At 39.8% G+C, this 15,715-nt stretch overlaps 1 protein-coding gene across 5 annotated transcripts in view; it reads left to right on the forward strand.

The window, feature by feature from the left end:
• FMN1 (formin 1) overlaps positions 1-15,715 on the forward strand; it is a 168,308-nt gene that overhangs the window by 83,076 nt on the left and 69,517 nt on the right. For 4 of the 5 annotated variants that reach the window (XM_075193564.1, XM_075193563.1, XM_075193562.1 and 1 more), the window contains 2 exons: positions 13,566-14,353; positions 15,193-15,337. In XM_075193564.1, coding sequence (XP_075049665.1) covers positions 13,566-14,353; positions 15,193-15,337 — 933 coding nt within the window. The remainder of the gene's footprint in view (positions 1-13,565; positions 14,354-15,192; positions 15,338-15,715) is intronic. The other variant, XM_075193565.1, reaches the window with a different exon arrangement.

A 15,715-nucleotide genomic window follows, 5' to 3' on the forward strand; every position in this document is an offset into this window, starting at 1 on the left:
ATCCCAAGCAATGTGGAAGAGCCTTTTGATTGAACGCAACAAACAAGGGAAAGTTCTAATGAGCAGAGCAATCATCTTGCACTCCAGACAGCCAAGTGCAGTTCATGTGTGTGCGGATGTCGTGGGACCTTGCGTGTTGGTTCAGAGACATAAGAAATCTGTTTTTTTTTGTTTAACCCGTTTCATTTCATATGTGAAGCATCTCCTGAAGCTGATTTTTATTAGATCTTTTGGAAAATTGCTTTATTAATGATACTCTTAAGAAAAGGCAGATGCCTTTCACAATATTGCAGTTGTAGTTTGATCAGTCATTTTGGAATCCTTGCAGCTTTTCACATGGGGTAAAGCATTGTGAGAGATCTGTGACGAGTCGCTAGTCTTTAACAGTAGCTTCTGCTGTTTATCTAGCCCTCCTTCCCACCTGAACCTGTCATCACAGCACATTTAGAATTTATAAAAGGTTGTTGGACCTGTATCCTTTTTGTTAACATTACTGTGAAACTTGGTGCCGATTTTTATAAAAAAAAAAAATAAAAATGTTTTAGCCTAAGTGTAGTTTGTAAAAATTACTTTTTAACTGCAGTTTTAATAGTGTTTTATCTCAGATACTAGCACACTGATATCTACCCTGAGTGTTGAGGGATAATTATAACTCTGAAGCCCCCCATTTTGTTGCACTGAGCATGTGCGGTGCCTGATACGTGTGGAACAGAGCCTCTGTTTGAGCTTCCACTGCTATTAAAAACAAATAAAAGTAATATTTATAAATAGTTCCTGAGGGGGTGCAGGACAATAGCCATATTGGTTTCTAAGAGACTGCATTGAAAATAAATATTGCCAATAAAAAAAAAAAAGTGTTGTGGTCTCCGCAGTTCATGCCCTCGTGAGGTGGTGTTAGCAGAAACGGTATGGCTGCAGTAGTAGTAATAGGCTGCAAAACCATGGGGAAGCCTGTGTTGGTATTAACCCTTTCAGTATATTGGGCAAAGCAAAAAAAAAAAGCCCTTTGATAAATCAGCCCTTGTCACAGCTGCTTCTGTGCATCCCAAGTGAAAGGCATTTTATGGTCAATATACACATACCAATTTTGTATGCGTTGTAGACATTGATGTCGTCACCAAACTTGATTAGCATAGTACACTGTATCACGTCATTGCAATAAAAAGGTTTTTATCCTCTTGGCATGCCACAAAGACCATAAAACGTGACAATCTGAGATATCATAATTTCCCTACATTTTCTATGCCATACAGCAGATAGAGTACAACATCTGAACTTATCACTATGCTGTATCGGGGAAGCTACCAAATTAAAAATCTTATGCAGTCTGAGGCATATTGGATGTACTCTATATGCTTTTAGCTTTTCACAAGTAAAACAATGACCACTAAATTCCAGAAGAAGAAAAAGACTTACCCATGCTTGAGGAGTGGAAAAAATAGTGAAAGCCGTAATTTTATTGCTGTTAAGTTTAAATAAAAAAAAAAAAAGTACAAATATATTATGCAGCGCTTTGAAGAGAATATTTAGTCCGTTACATCTGTCCCTGTCCCAGTGGAGTTTACAGGCTCCATTCTCTACCACACAAAAAACATAGGGTTAATGTCTGCAGAAGCCAATTAACACCTATCCGTATGTCTTTACAGTGTGGAAGGAAGCCCATGCAAACACGGGGAAAACATACAACCTCTACACAGATTGAGCCCTGGTTGGAATCAAACTCATGACTCAGTGCTGTGACGCACCCACAAGATGTGCCAAGGCTGAACACTGTACCACTTTTCACATGGCTAGCATTGGCACATCCTGTACCCGTGTTTCACCCCTATACTTAGAATGCGTTAATGGGCCGGGTGTTCAGTCTATTCCTGATTTTAACTTTGTAGGGTTAATTAGTAAGTTAATGATTGAGATAGAAATTAGACATGGTCTGCACAGGCAGAAATATCCCTTTTGGATTGCAGTGGGGTCTTGAAGTTGAACAGTCAGTCTGCCCGGTCCTCCTGTCACTAAGAAGCACAATGTTAATATGTGAAATCTATAGTTTTTACATAGATAAAGCACAGAACCCTACATCCACATTAAATAATTTAATGTTCCTTGTTCTAGGGGGCTGGCAACATTTTTCATTGGTTGGATGTGGTGCTCCCATGTATGAAGAATTCTTTCGTACATTAGTTGTTTGCCTCGTGTCAGCCTTCTCTTTCTGTGATAAACTGGCCATCAAGTAGCTTCTAGAGTTATATCGTGGCAATTATCTGATGGTGTTTAACATTTATTAATCAGCATTAACATCAATATTTATTTATATAGCTCCAGCAGATTCCATAGCGCTTTACAATTGGAAACAAACACAGTAATAAAACAATGATGGGTAATACATACAGTGAGAGAGGTAAGAGGGCCTATATATATTTTCATATATTACTTTGTCTGTGAGTTGCCATAAAATGATCGACCATCTCCGATCTTTTTTCCAAAATTTGTGTATGTCTTGGGATATTTTTACATATTGCATCAACTTTTTATTTTCTGTTTGTGGCCCTAGAGGAAGCTTTTGATTCCACTGTGCAGTGCTTTAGTAAGATCCAGCTCAGTGTATTGTGTTCATTGAAGAGACCTCACTTTCACAAGGATAGTAATAAAATATAGGAGAGCTAAAGAGAAGCTACAAAAATGGAGCTGGTGCCGTAAAAGTCTTGGAGCTTAATATGTACAAATGGAAAGAAAGAAGATGAATTGGCACATAACTGGAATATTTAAGTACGTAGAAGGTTTCATCAATCGGTTATTTTCCAAAACAAGTTAAATTCTAGAACAGGCACTGGTAGGCGTAGGGAGAGGTACTGGTAATGATGTTAGTTTCTCCTGCTTTTACAGTATTTTCTTTCTCCCTGTAGATGGATCTCCACTTGTTTGTTTCTGTCCACAGAAAATGCTTGGTTTATTACTTAACATAGTAACATAGTTGATGAGGTTGAAAAAAGACACCAGTCCATAAAGTTCAACCTATTTTGGATCTCCTGCATCCCTCCCTTATATTTGGAATTGATCCAGATTAAGCAACCGGCAATCTGCTTCAATCAGGATAAATTCCTATAGACCCAATATTGCAGTCCTATTTTTTTCCCTGTATCCACTGCTATCCTTTATTTTAATTAACAGTCGTATCCCTGGATACACTTTTTGCGCAAAAAATTTGTCTAACCCTTTCTTAAATATATCTATTGAATCTGCCATCACAACCTTCCCTGGCAGTGAATTTCATATCTTGACTGCCCTTACTGTAAAGAACCCCATCTTTTGCTGGTTGGGAAATTTCGTTGTCTCTAATCTTGGGGGATGACCGTGTGTCCTGTGTATAGTCCTTGGGGTAAAAAGTTCCCATGAAAGTTCTCTGTATTGACCCTTAATGTATTTGTACATAGTGATCATATCTGCTCTTGGACACCTTTTCTAAAGTAAACATGGCTAACCTTTCCTCATAACTTAATGACCCTTTATCAATTCTGTCGTCCTTCTCTGAACCCTTTCTAGTTCCAAATTATCTTTTTTATAGAGTGATGCCCAGAACTGTACTGCATATTCAAGATGCGGTCTTACCAATTATTTATACAGTGGCAAAATTACTGTATCTTCCCTTGCATCTATACCCCTTTTTATGCATGCCAATACTTTATTTGCCCTTGCAGCTGCTGCTTGACATTGAGCACTATTGCGCAGTCTACTGTCTACAAGCACTCCCAAATCCTTTTCCATTATAGATTATCCTAAATTAATTCCATTTAATTTATAGATTGCGTTCTTGTTTTTGATCCCTAAATGCATAACCTTACATTTATCTATGTTAAACCTCATATTCCATTTGGCCGCCCAATCTTCCAGTTTATTTAAGTCCCTCTGTAGAGAAGCTATATCTTGCTCTGATTTTATTACCTTACAGAGTTTAGAGCAAAAATTGAAACTTTACTCTCTAAACCATCACCAAGGTCATAAATAAATATATAAAATTTTTTCAAATGAGACCATAATATGATCGCTATTTCCCAAGTGTTCTTTTACTTGAATATTTGATAATACGTCTACATTATTTGTTATTACTAGGTCCAGTATAGTCTGGTTCCTAGTTGATTCCTCTACTAATTGGGACATGTAATGGTCTTTTAGCATGTTAAGAAATCTCTTTCCCCTAGCTGTACCACAGGTCTCAGTACTCCAATCAATGTTTGGATAATTAAAATCCCCCATAATTAAAACTTGATCTAGCTGTGTAGCCTTTTCAATTTGCTGTAGAAGTTGGTCTTCCTCACTCATAGTAATATCTGGCGGTTTATAGCATATCCCTATCAGCAACTTCCCTGAACTTTTTCCTCCACTGGATATTTCCACCCACAATGCCTCTATATTATCTTCAATATTCTCCTAAATAACTTCCTGAATACTTTTGTTTTAACTCTGACTTAATATAAAGACATACTGCTCCTCCCCTTTTTTTTTTTTTCCCCTATCCCTCCTGAAGAGAGAATAGCCTTCCAAGTTGACTGCCCAGTCATGTGTGTCATCCCACCAGGTCTCCGTAATACCTATAATATACTTCCCAAATGATCTATTGCCATTGCTCTGTCTATTACATGCACATAAGGAGTGCTTCTGGATAATATATTACTTTTTATATATTAAAAGTTCCGTTTTCAAGGTTGTATATGAAACTGATTAGTCGTTCTGCATCAGGTAGCCTTGGAAAAGCATCAGGTGTAGCGCTGACTGTTGTCACTGTTACTTATTGAGAGAGTTATCCTTTTTATATTCTTCCATGAGATTATAAAACATGTCGTATAGGCAGTAGGTCATTGTGTAGCTGATGATAAAAATGTGGCTTTGTAAATAATTGATTTTATTACCTAGCAGAACTAGTGATGTTTTAGCGAACTCATATTTGCAGAATTTCATATTTTTTTTTTTACTGTGGGAGCTACCATAAGAGAGACCATAGTGATATATTCTACTCCACACTAAGCTTTAGAATACATTGACCAGTGTGCCATACAGTACCCCGTGACCAGGGGGGTGTGACCAGTGTGCCGTACAGTGCCCCATGACCAGGGGGGTGTGACCAGTGTGCCGTACAGTGCCCCATGACCAGGGGGGGGGGGGCGGGGGGTGTGACCAGTGTGCTCTACTGTGCCCCATGACCTGGGGGGGGGGGTGTGACCAGTGTGCCGTACAGTGCCCCATGACCAGGGGGGGGGGTGACCAGTGTGCTGTACTGTGCCCCATGACCGGGGGGGGGGGGGGTGACCAGCGTGCCGTACAGTGCCCCATGACCAGGGGGGTGTGACCAGCGTTCCGTACAGTGCCCCATGACCAGGGGGGTGTGACCAGCGTTCCGTACTGTGCCCCATGACCAGGGGGGTGTGACCAGCGTTCTGTACTGTGCCCCACCCCATGACCAGAGGGGTGATCAATATGCCATCCAGCGCCCCGTGACCTGTATGCTGAACAGTGCCCCATCGCCAGGGGGTACCCATTATGCCATGCAGCGCCCCATCCCATAAGCAGGGAGGGGATGACCAGTGTGTCATGCAGCGCCCTGTGACCAGGGTGTAATCAGTATAAATTTAACATATATTACTCACCACTGCCCTGTGTGTATATCCTGCTACAAAGTGCTGGCAAAGAAATACCATTTTGTGCCACATTATAGTGGCATGCACGATAACTCACTGTAACACACCACAGACACAGAAAGTGCCTTCAATAATGGACCTTTTTAGTATTGTGTTTCTGAACATACCCCAAGTTAAAGTCAGAAGTTATTTTGTTAATTTATTTACTGCTTTCTGTGCAGATTAATATGTCTGATTATGTACATATATTTTAATGAACATTTCTTTACAAATAAATAGCTGTGAAATACACAATAATTAGTATTTAGATTGGAAGATTTTTGTTTTCTTTCTAAATCTGCATTTAAGCATTTTCAAGGACCAAATAGTAATAGTATAAAGCTTGGTGAATAACTATTAGTTCTTGTGCAATGACCTAAGCTCTGGAGGGTTATGACTACAGCCTCCGGTATCTCTGGTCTCGCTGTTAATGTGTAACTTATGTCCTGCTGTTTAGTTGACATTGTTAATTCTCCTGTGTTCAAATCTTGTTGTTGAGATTTCATACAAAAACATGTCTCCTGGTTTGTAAAAATTGATGGCGTACACAGTCCAGTCCTCAGCCGTGCTAATAATAGTGCGGAATGTGCTACAGCTCTGTATTTATGTGCTGCCCAAGATCAAAGAGCTGTAGGATTGGGATCACTCTTTCCAAAGCTCAGAATCTCGTTAGCAGAGTAATTAAAAGGTTAATCAGAATGAGAGAAATTAGAAAAGAGCCTTGCTAGCAGCACAAACGCCTTGCAGTGTGGTAGTCACCGTAGTATTCTCCTTGAGCCGGTTGAAGCTGAAGCATTGCATCCGATGGGCTTCTCTCCTTTTTTCGTTGTTTTTTTTTTTGGGGGGTTTTGTTTTTTTATTTGTGTGGTGCTCAAAGTTGTAATGTTTTATTCTTCTCCATAAAAATGGTCTTGCCTTCACAGGTACAGGCATTCATTGTTTTGCTCAGGACCACAATGCATATATTTGATCTGCCTGGATTTTTAGTAGCACTTCTTCCCAAGAAAAAATGGACAACTCTTCACAAATGTCAAGTGCCGAGGAATAATATCTATATAATTACCTTACAGGTCATCTACTAACAAAGTGCAAATGTACAGCAACCTGTAACAGCCAGAGTTCTGCTCTCATTGGGGAAATTGATGGTTATGGGTCTCTGCACTTATGACTTTGTAATCCCCTGTTCTTTCCACAGACCTAGACAATGAGGCTAAGCTTGCAGTGTTTGTGAAATGATCCCATGTGAAGTTGTTTTTTGTATAGAACTGTGTAGATGGATAAATTCCACTTTTTATTAGTATTCAAATGACCGTAGCATTTTGTGTAACAAGCCGCCACCATTGCTTCACACAATGCAAACATCTGGCTGTCCTGTGGTTTATAACCACTTTGTCATTCTGCTTCCATAGCTTACTTTTACTCTGCAAAAGAATAATTACAAGTATGGGATCCATTTCCTGTACAACTTGGGACTTTTTGTTTTTTCACCAGTGTTTTTTATTCCCCTTAACTCAGAGGAAATTATTATTAAATGTACTATCTTTCCATACGTATGCTGCTCCTGGTATCCCCCCTCTGCATGTAAATAGTTTCAGTGATCATCATAGTGCGTAATGCTGGCCATGTATTCTGCTGACTCGCAGCAGGTAATGGCCGATTAATTCTGATCTCCAATAATTCTATCAAAATCATTAGGATTATTGGGCATGTTGGTAAATACAGATGACCCCTATTGTCTTGTGCATGTACTCCTCTTCGGACCGCACTGATGGGCTCCAAAGATGCCAGAAGTGATTGCGATACTTGGCCCAAAGGGCTGAATGTGTAGCCAATTTGGACATTAATCCTGTCGCCCTCATCACTGCTCTATCACACAACCCCAGATTTTGTCTGGCGTGGGAGACAAAACATTTGAACTGTGAGAGAAACTCAGGAGGGAGAGATGGTGATGGTTGTTGCTCTTATAGTGTTTTGTGTTCATGTTCACAAAACACCATCTTCTTTTCTTTTTACATTTTCTTGACAATGTGTTTTTTTTTTTTTGTTTTATCCAGTTAAGATTTCATACCTGTCTTTTTTTTCTTTTTTTTTTAATTTCAATCGCACAAAACTTTAAGTTTATCATTTTGCACTTCCAGATTCATGGAGTGTACTTAATTTACTACACAGCTACTGATAAAGAAAAGAAAAAAAGGGATTTAGGCAGTATGTTCTATTGATTGTGTGGTGGTTGCGACACTTGCTGGTAACAAAAGTTTCACTCTAGAATACTTTGTGCTTGCTCTCTCAGCCCTCTAATCGTTCGTTGATTCCTAACTTGGCTGTAGTTTTTGGAGCTGAGACTTTGATGAAAGCTTTGAGAGACTGGCGTGCTTTATATCTTTCACAGTTTGCATGTTTAATGGTGGTTGGCTGTAGATGTTGTTTAGATTCCTATGGTTTTAATGATACTTGGAACATCACAATGGATTTCTCGATAACATTTCTGTATGCTGTCCAGAAAGCAACTTTTGAACAAATCTGCAATAGGTTTGGACTGCATTTTCCACTGGTGTTCCTGCCTCCATCCATACTGTATTGAAAATTGTTGTTTTCATGATAACTTCTGCTTTTTATCTATTTTCACTCCACGGTGAGCCATATTAACACTTTCTCTTACCCTGTACTTGCTAATATAAGCTTTAAAATTTACTTTGAAATGCTTAGAAAACGTGAAGATAAAACAATATTTGTGACCTCTTTTTCTTTATGTTCATGAACTGAGCAACATTCCTGTTAATTCCGTCCCGGCACCATCTACTTTGGTAGCACTTTCAAGATCTTTTTTTTTTTTTTTTTTTTTCTGAAATCGCTTATTGAATGTAGGCAACCAAACTTGCGGAGCCTAATGATTGAGATTACAATTAAGACAATTGATTGAATTATCTTGTTAGATTTTCATAAGCTTTGAAATATAAATGAAATGGTTCTTAAACACACAAACATAAAAGGCTAGAAGTAGTTAAGCTATCCAGTTTAGAAAATGCAATGTGAACTTGATACTGTTTCCTTGCCGTGGGCACTGCTATTTGGCATGCCATCGCTACTATTTGCCTTGCTTACAATGCAGCATCTTAAGCGGAGTACACACCTATGTGATCTTAACATGCGATGTCTCGAACAATTTCACCAATGATGGAAAGTCCCGATGAGCATTCAGATTCATGCGTACACACCTACACAGTTAACCTTCAGATCTGTGATCTTCATCTCTCATAACCATCTGCTGAAAAGACGTTGTTCCATCATTGATCATGATATCATCATCATCATCATCATTTATTTATATAGCGCCAACATATGCCGTATCGCTTTACAATTGGGGATATTTAGGAAGTTTATCAAATGAACAAATGCAATGTGTTTTAGTACGATAAAGCATGGTCGTGGTAGCGTACACACTCTTGCAGTGTCTGATCACACGGTTGTGAATCGTGTGATTGTGTAGATGTGCTCCCAGCTTTATTGTTCAATTCAAGGAACATTGTAAATGCTTTAAAAATATCATCCTTTCTCTTCCTAGAGGGCCTGCAGTGCGCTTCAGTGCTGCAGAGGTGAAGCCCCTCGTAAATCTCATCCTATGGTACCAGGTACTTGGACTCCACAACCTCCATTTCATAGATGCTGGCTGAATCTAAATTATGCTTCCTCTAAACTCTGCTCCTATGAACACTCTTTTTGGTGTGTTTTTCATTTTCTAGCAAACATGTTTTGTTCTGGAGATGATTTAACTTTTATTTCTCTCTATTTATATGCATACTCTTATGTTTACACAACACATTGCAGGGCTGGAAGATGCATTGTATTTGGCGTGATCCCGTGCAGTAAGAATAGATTGCCAGGTTTCTTTACTTGTCAGTAGAGTACTGTGGGCATTGGTTCAAATTAATGCTTTTGGTAAATATTCTTTACAAAGAAAAGTGTAGCTCAAGCACAGTAAGATGTACTAATAAGATGAGTATATTGGACATTGATGGAGTCACAGTAAATGGCTTATTTGTAGACATAGTAAATAGACAGTGTTGTCCCCAGCACCTTTTTCCCTGGTGCTCCACTGGGCTGTTTTTATTTGCCACCTGGTGCATTGTTTCTCCTATTAAAACAGGCGCTATGTGAGCACTACAGCCAGCAGCGTGTTAAACCACTGACCACCGGTCTGACCAGTCCTCACAAGTGTGGGCAATAGCTTCCAACATTTTTCAATATTATTGCAAAGTATTATAGCTGCCCCCACCCGGTTACTTCTTAATGCCACCGACTTGCAAGATTTTCTGGGGAGAACACTGAAATAGACCTGTTGTACTATACTTAATTTTAATTTTTGAATTTTCCTTACTCGGTGCTGACAGAATACTGGCCCCCAGTCCCACACATGGTGCCAGATTGGGGACGACATTATGAACTCTGGAGATGGTACTCAATGCAACCACCAGAGTGCTCTTAATCAGTGAGGAGTAGTCTCAAGCCTGCAGTTGAAGAATAAACTCTAGGATGCTCGGCTTTGTATTTACAACGACATAGCTACACGTGTCCTAAGCCTGGTACAGTGGAATACAATTATAATGTCAACACCGCCCCCCCCCTCCCCCCCCAAAAAAAGAAGCCTGTATAGACGAGAGAAAAAAAAATTGTCTATTTGTTAGCCAATCCCCCACCGCCTCCAGGAGAGACACGTGGGGTCATCAGCACTTTGGGGTTGAATGCTACAGTAACTGAATTTCCACAGATTATTAGGTATACTGAAGGGATACTGAGTAGGGATTTTATGCTAGCAGAAAAAAACCCCTATGAGTCATGTTAGCCAACATTTTAAAGATGGGGGGGGGGGGGGTAGGAAACAGTGGACTATGTAGAGTAGACTGTGTCCAGACAGACATTTTTTTGGGGGGGATGGGATTTGATGGATTTTTTTTAAAAAAAATTTTAATAAATAAATTCTGCAAACCTCCAAACATTTGACTCTTTAAGATCGGGCTAGCACGGACCTTCAAAAACAGGGTTTGGCTTTTGGGCAGGGTTACATCATGGTGGGGTGTCTCTCCCTGCCGTGCATAATGTCCCTTTCCCTACAAAAAAACTTTTTCCAGTAGCCCCAGCAGTCCGTACAGTCCCCTAGAATTAGGATCTCTTCTAGATCAGAACTGTTATGTAGTTTGCTGTTGTGTTGTTTTGTTTTTGTTTTTTTATATTTAATTGGCACAAAATGATATTTTAATTCAGGGAAAAAAATTAAATCTGCGATTTTCAATCTTTATTAAAATGTATATACTGTGTAACTTATATAATGAAGCACAAGACAAGGAATAACCCTGAAACAAAATGTGTACTCAGTCTACAAAAGCTTTTCATGTCTTTTTTTAGGTGCCAAATGCACTAAATCTACTTGCTATGGACATTGACTGTATTCCACAGAGTAATTTCCCTACAGAGCGATATTCACATGTGCGTTTGTATAGGTTCCCTGTGCTTCTTTAAGTGCTGGACTGTTATCGCCCCCTCCTAGCCAGAGTAATTTCCATTCTTTCTTCCTCTTGCTAGTGGTCATGGTGTCGGAGTGAGCTCTGTGTATTTACACTGTATGCAGCAGGCTAGTACGTATTCGGATGGGGATTTCTTCTCAATAGCTTGACTCGCCTCCTAAAGGTTACCCTGATGCTTGAGTTGAGTGCATGTGCTCTGATCTCATGTGATGATGACCTGATGCTTCTGCTAAAATGTAATGTATGGCCCCATTTTTGGACCAAAGTCTGCTACTGAGGCCCATGAAACAATTATGTTGCACTTTAGGACTCTTTCACTTGTTACCTGTGTGCTTCCCTCTTTTCCTTATTTCACATCTCTGAGGGAAGTAATGTTGTTTATAAACAGAGTAATTCTAATAAGCTACTAGGTAAGAGCAGACATAAGGCCATACATTGGACAGCACTGTTTCTCCTGATGGTGATGCTGTTCTACATCATTGTTTGTGAGCAGTTATCTGAAAGCAAACAATCCTTCGTTTTTGTGTCTGGTATTCTGATGACCCCAACATGTTTGCTTTAAATACTTTGTGCTATGTGAAATCCTGGGCTCATTGGCATCCAACTTATTGTGCATTAATGTGTCTTGTGCTCTCAAACCGAACCTGTCTTGAAAAATTGGTTGCTATGTTTTTTGAGCAAAAATGGTTACTTGTCTTAATTCCGACCAGATGCAAGTTGTTTAGTCTCTTGCCAACTGCCAGATAGACATTATTAATTGAGGGCAATTTGATGATGATGAGAAGGCCCCGCAGAATTACCATTTAATGACCCATGCCACATTACATCAAATTTTTTTTTCCAGCCTGCTCACAAATAGAATTGCAGTATGACTGACTACAAAACATTGTCGGGGAAAATATGATGCATTATTAAGTCCTAGAGAAAATCAACTAAGAGGCATTTTATCAGCCATCGTTTTCATCTGTTCTCCAGATTTTCTAATATGTTGACTTTGTTAGAATAGGAGAGATTAACTTTAGTACAAAAGTTTACAATATGGAAAATAAAATCTGTCTTTATGCCGCTTGTTTTTTTGTGTGCAATGTTGCCAATGTATACAACTCTCCACATGGCTGAAGTCAGATACAAGGATTCTCTGTGCACACACTTTATCATTCAAGCCATTAGTTTACTCTTTGTTTCTTGTCTTGCGAGGCCTTATTGGCAGTGAAGATCTGTGCAGCACATACATGTGCTATGCTGTACTTTATGCTCTAAAAGCACAGTGGAACTTTGCAGTGAACACTTTCCTGTGTATTTGAAGTTATGTGGGACATGAGCTGAAGAGTTGACTGTGTAAAACTCACACTGGTAAGAAACATGGCAAAAGATACCTTTCTCCACTGGGCCTGATGCCGAGTTTCACTCGTAAACAAACAATTACACATATATATGCACGGAATTGCGTTTGAATGCTAAACCTTAGAGCATGTTATGCTATCATAGCAGTTTTGGGGGGATGAACAACACTAGGCTAAGACAGGCTGCTCAGGTGACCCTAACAGGGAAGCCATCCGCATGGTGTTCATAGTCAACCTATACTGTTCAGCACGATGCTGAGGTCCCTGTAGTGCTGGACAGTCGTACAAATACAGATAGGACATGACTAATACAGTAAGAAAGATCACAAATTCAAGAAGCAGTTACGCATAAGTAGTACAGATGAGTTTGACTAAAACTGTGGAGACTCGTACAGAATGTAGCAAAAGACATGACACGACGTATGAGGGTGATGCATAATAGACAGACATGAGACAATGGGTAAAGAGGACCCTGCCCGTAAGAGCTTACATTCTAGAGGGAGGGGTGGTGAGAGACAACTATTTTTTTTATTTGAGATCCTAAAAATTTTCAGTGTAACCTCTATGGGGAAATGGTAATGAATTCAATCTATCCAAGACTAAACCTACAGATCTGTTCCTGTCCAGGACAAGAAAAAGTTATATGTGCTTGTCATTTTGGGATGACTACAAGTATATAGTTACACTGTTGGAATATCATTAGTAGATACAGTGCACATTACCCTGAAACATTACTATTGCTTTTCTTTAACTCTACTGTAATTTTAGTTAACTTTTTGCAAAAAGTTCAGATTCTGTGGTTGCGCCTGTCTGGAATGGATAACATATATAACATGGTCCATATGCGAAGAGGATGGTTAGAAAAAGCAGAATATTCTAGAAAGTCATTGGCTCATTTTGATATTTTTGTTTGCAGGCAACTTTTGAACTGTCCTAATGTGCTTTTCTTTCTTTTTCCGCTATATTCACACTTTGTGTTGTGTAAACGGCATAATATCCATGATCGTAACATATGTTTTCTGTTTTGTGTTCCTTAGTCAGAGTTTGAAATTCAGATTTTCAATGTCCGAGGAGAGCAGGCTGTCCAAACCTCGAAGCTGGAGGATAGCATACAGAGCCTGCGAGAGGAGCTGGAAAACAGACTGAATAAGGAAAAGGGAGAAGTCACTGATGCCTGTGTTTCAACTGAAGATGAGAACCTTCCAAAGACCTTTCGCAATGTGTATATTCAAACTGACAGGGACACCTTCCTGAAGCCCAGTGAGCAGGACAACAAACCTCAAAAGAGCAACCACATACTTCCTAAAAAGTTGAACATTCCATCACTGAATCAGGGCCTAGCAAGCCCTACAGAAGATCACGAGCTGTCTTTGACTGTACCCAACTCCTTACCGCATGTTGGAACATTTCCACCACTAGCGCCCCTTCCCCCTCCGTTGGGAGGTCCAATCAAGCCACCACCACCGCCTCCTTTTCCAGGTGCTAGTCCTATTCCACCACCCCCACCCTTTCCAGGTTTTAGACCGCCTGCTCCTCCTCCTTTACCTGGGTCTGTGCCACCACCGCCTCCACTACCGCCAGGCTCTGGTCCGCCGCCTCCTCCACCACTTCCAGGCTCTGGTGTGCCGCCTCCTCCACCACTCCCAGGCTCTGGTCCTCCTCCACCACCACCACTCCCGGGCTTTGGTCCTCCTCCGCCTCCATCTATTGGTTCTCTCTTTGGTGGACTCATGTTGACGAACAAAGCCCCTCGTAAGCCCCCAGTTGAGCCTGGTTGTCCTATGAAGCCACTTTACTGGACAAGGATACAGCTTAAAAGCAACAGGTAGTTAATAAAAATTAGTTGGCAAATAAATAATTTAACGAATACTGTACACTGGACACCCATACCTGGTTTGTAGGATTGAGTGATACTGTTGAGTGATGAGAACATTTTTCTAAATGATATCTTATTGTACAGTGTGAGTAATGACGACTCTATCTGATTGAGGTGAAATATCTGGTCAAGTTAAATTTAATAATAATCTGATGATAAAGCACTCTGGATCAAGAGTGCCCGGTAAAAATTGCATTCGCACCTTCCGACCAAGTGTAAAAATACTAGGTAACCAGCACTCCGTAGTATAAGAATGCAGCACAACTTATTTTATGAAAAGCAGCAAAAATAATGATACTTTTCAAGTGACTATGTTGTTAATAGAAAGCCTGACTGCTATTTCGGTGCTGTAAAATTATGAGGCAGTCCTTGAAGTTTTTCACAGCACCGAAAAAGCAGTCTGCTGGGAATTCCTAGAGGAAAGATGAGGGGGGCACAATGGCATGATCCAGCTAATTTTTAATGAAAAATTAATGTAGGATATAAAAGTACTACTTTTAACAGTGTATTGCTACAGTTTGCTGGAGAGCCTGATTGTGCTACATGCAATCTAATTACAGCGTTGTCCAAGTGCATTTTTATCCTGCATTATTTTGCATAAAAATTGATTTGATCAGTTTATGTGAATTCCATTAACACCTTTGTGGCAATGAAATCTGTGACGGGAGCTCTGCTGACTGTAAAAACATTTAATGTTATATTTCTGGTGGACGACAGAATAGCACCAAATTGTTTTTCCTGTTTTCAGGTATATTCACTTGTAATATATTTATTTTGTACAACACTAGTGCCTATCCCTCGCTTTGGGATGCCCTGAGAGAGCCAGATATTGCAGACACCAAAGAATTTGAGGACCTATTTTGCAAAGCCAGTATACAAAAGAAGAAAAAGCCACTTTCAGAGTCTTATGAGAAGAAAACAAAAGCAAGGAAGGTATAGAGTCTAACTTGTGCTTTTTTTCATGTTGTATTCATGGACAGTTAGAATTAGAGTTTAAAATATAAAATTACTGTAACTGTGCATAACCAAGAAGTGGATTTTCTGTTTGTGATCATTCTTTTATTTCATGTGTTGTTGTACAGTCTACATTCTAAGCCTGATTTCATCTTCTGATAAAAGTCCCTTTGCTTGCCGTATATAGCATGAAATAGCTCTGCATGTGCTCTGAAGTGGACCTTGCGTCAATTAACGCAATTGCTTCCAATTCATATCTGAGCACAAATGACACTTACTACTGCCTACAGCTTGTAGGGTGGAACAGGGGAGGGAGGGGACGGATGAACGTAGGCAATGTGCAGGTCGGGCGTGACA

This window comes from Mixophyes fleayi, chromosome 12 (assembly GCF_038048845.1).
Source record: "Mixophyes fleayi isolate aMixFle1 chromosome 12, aMixFle1.hap1, whole genome shotgun sequence".
NCBI classification, from domain to species: domain Eukaryota; kingdom Metazoa; phylum Chordata; class Amphibia; order Anura; family Limnodynastidae; genus Mixophyes; species Mixophyes fleayi.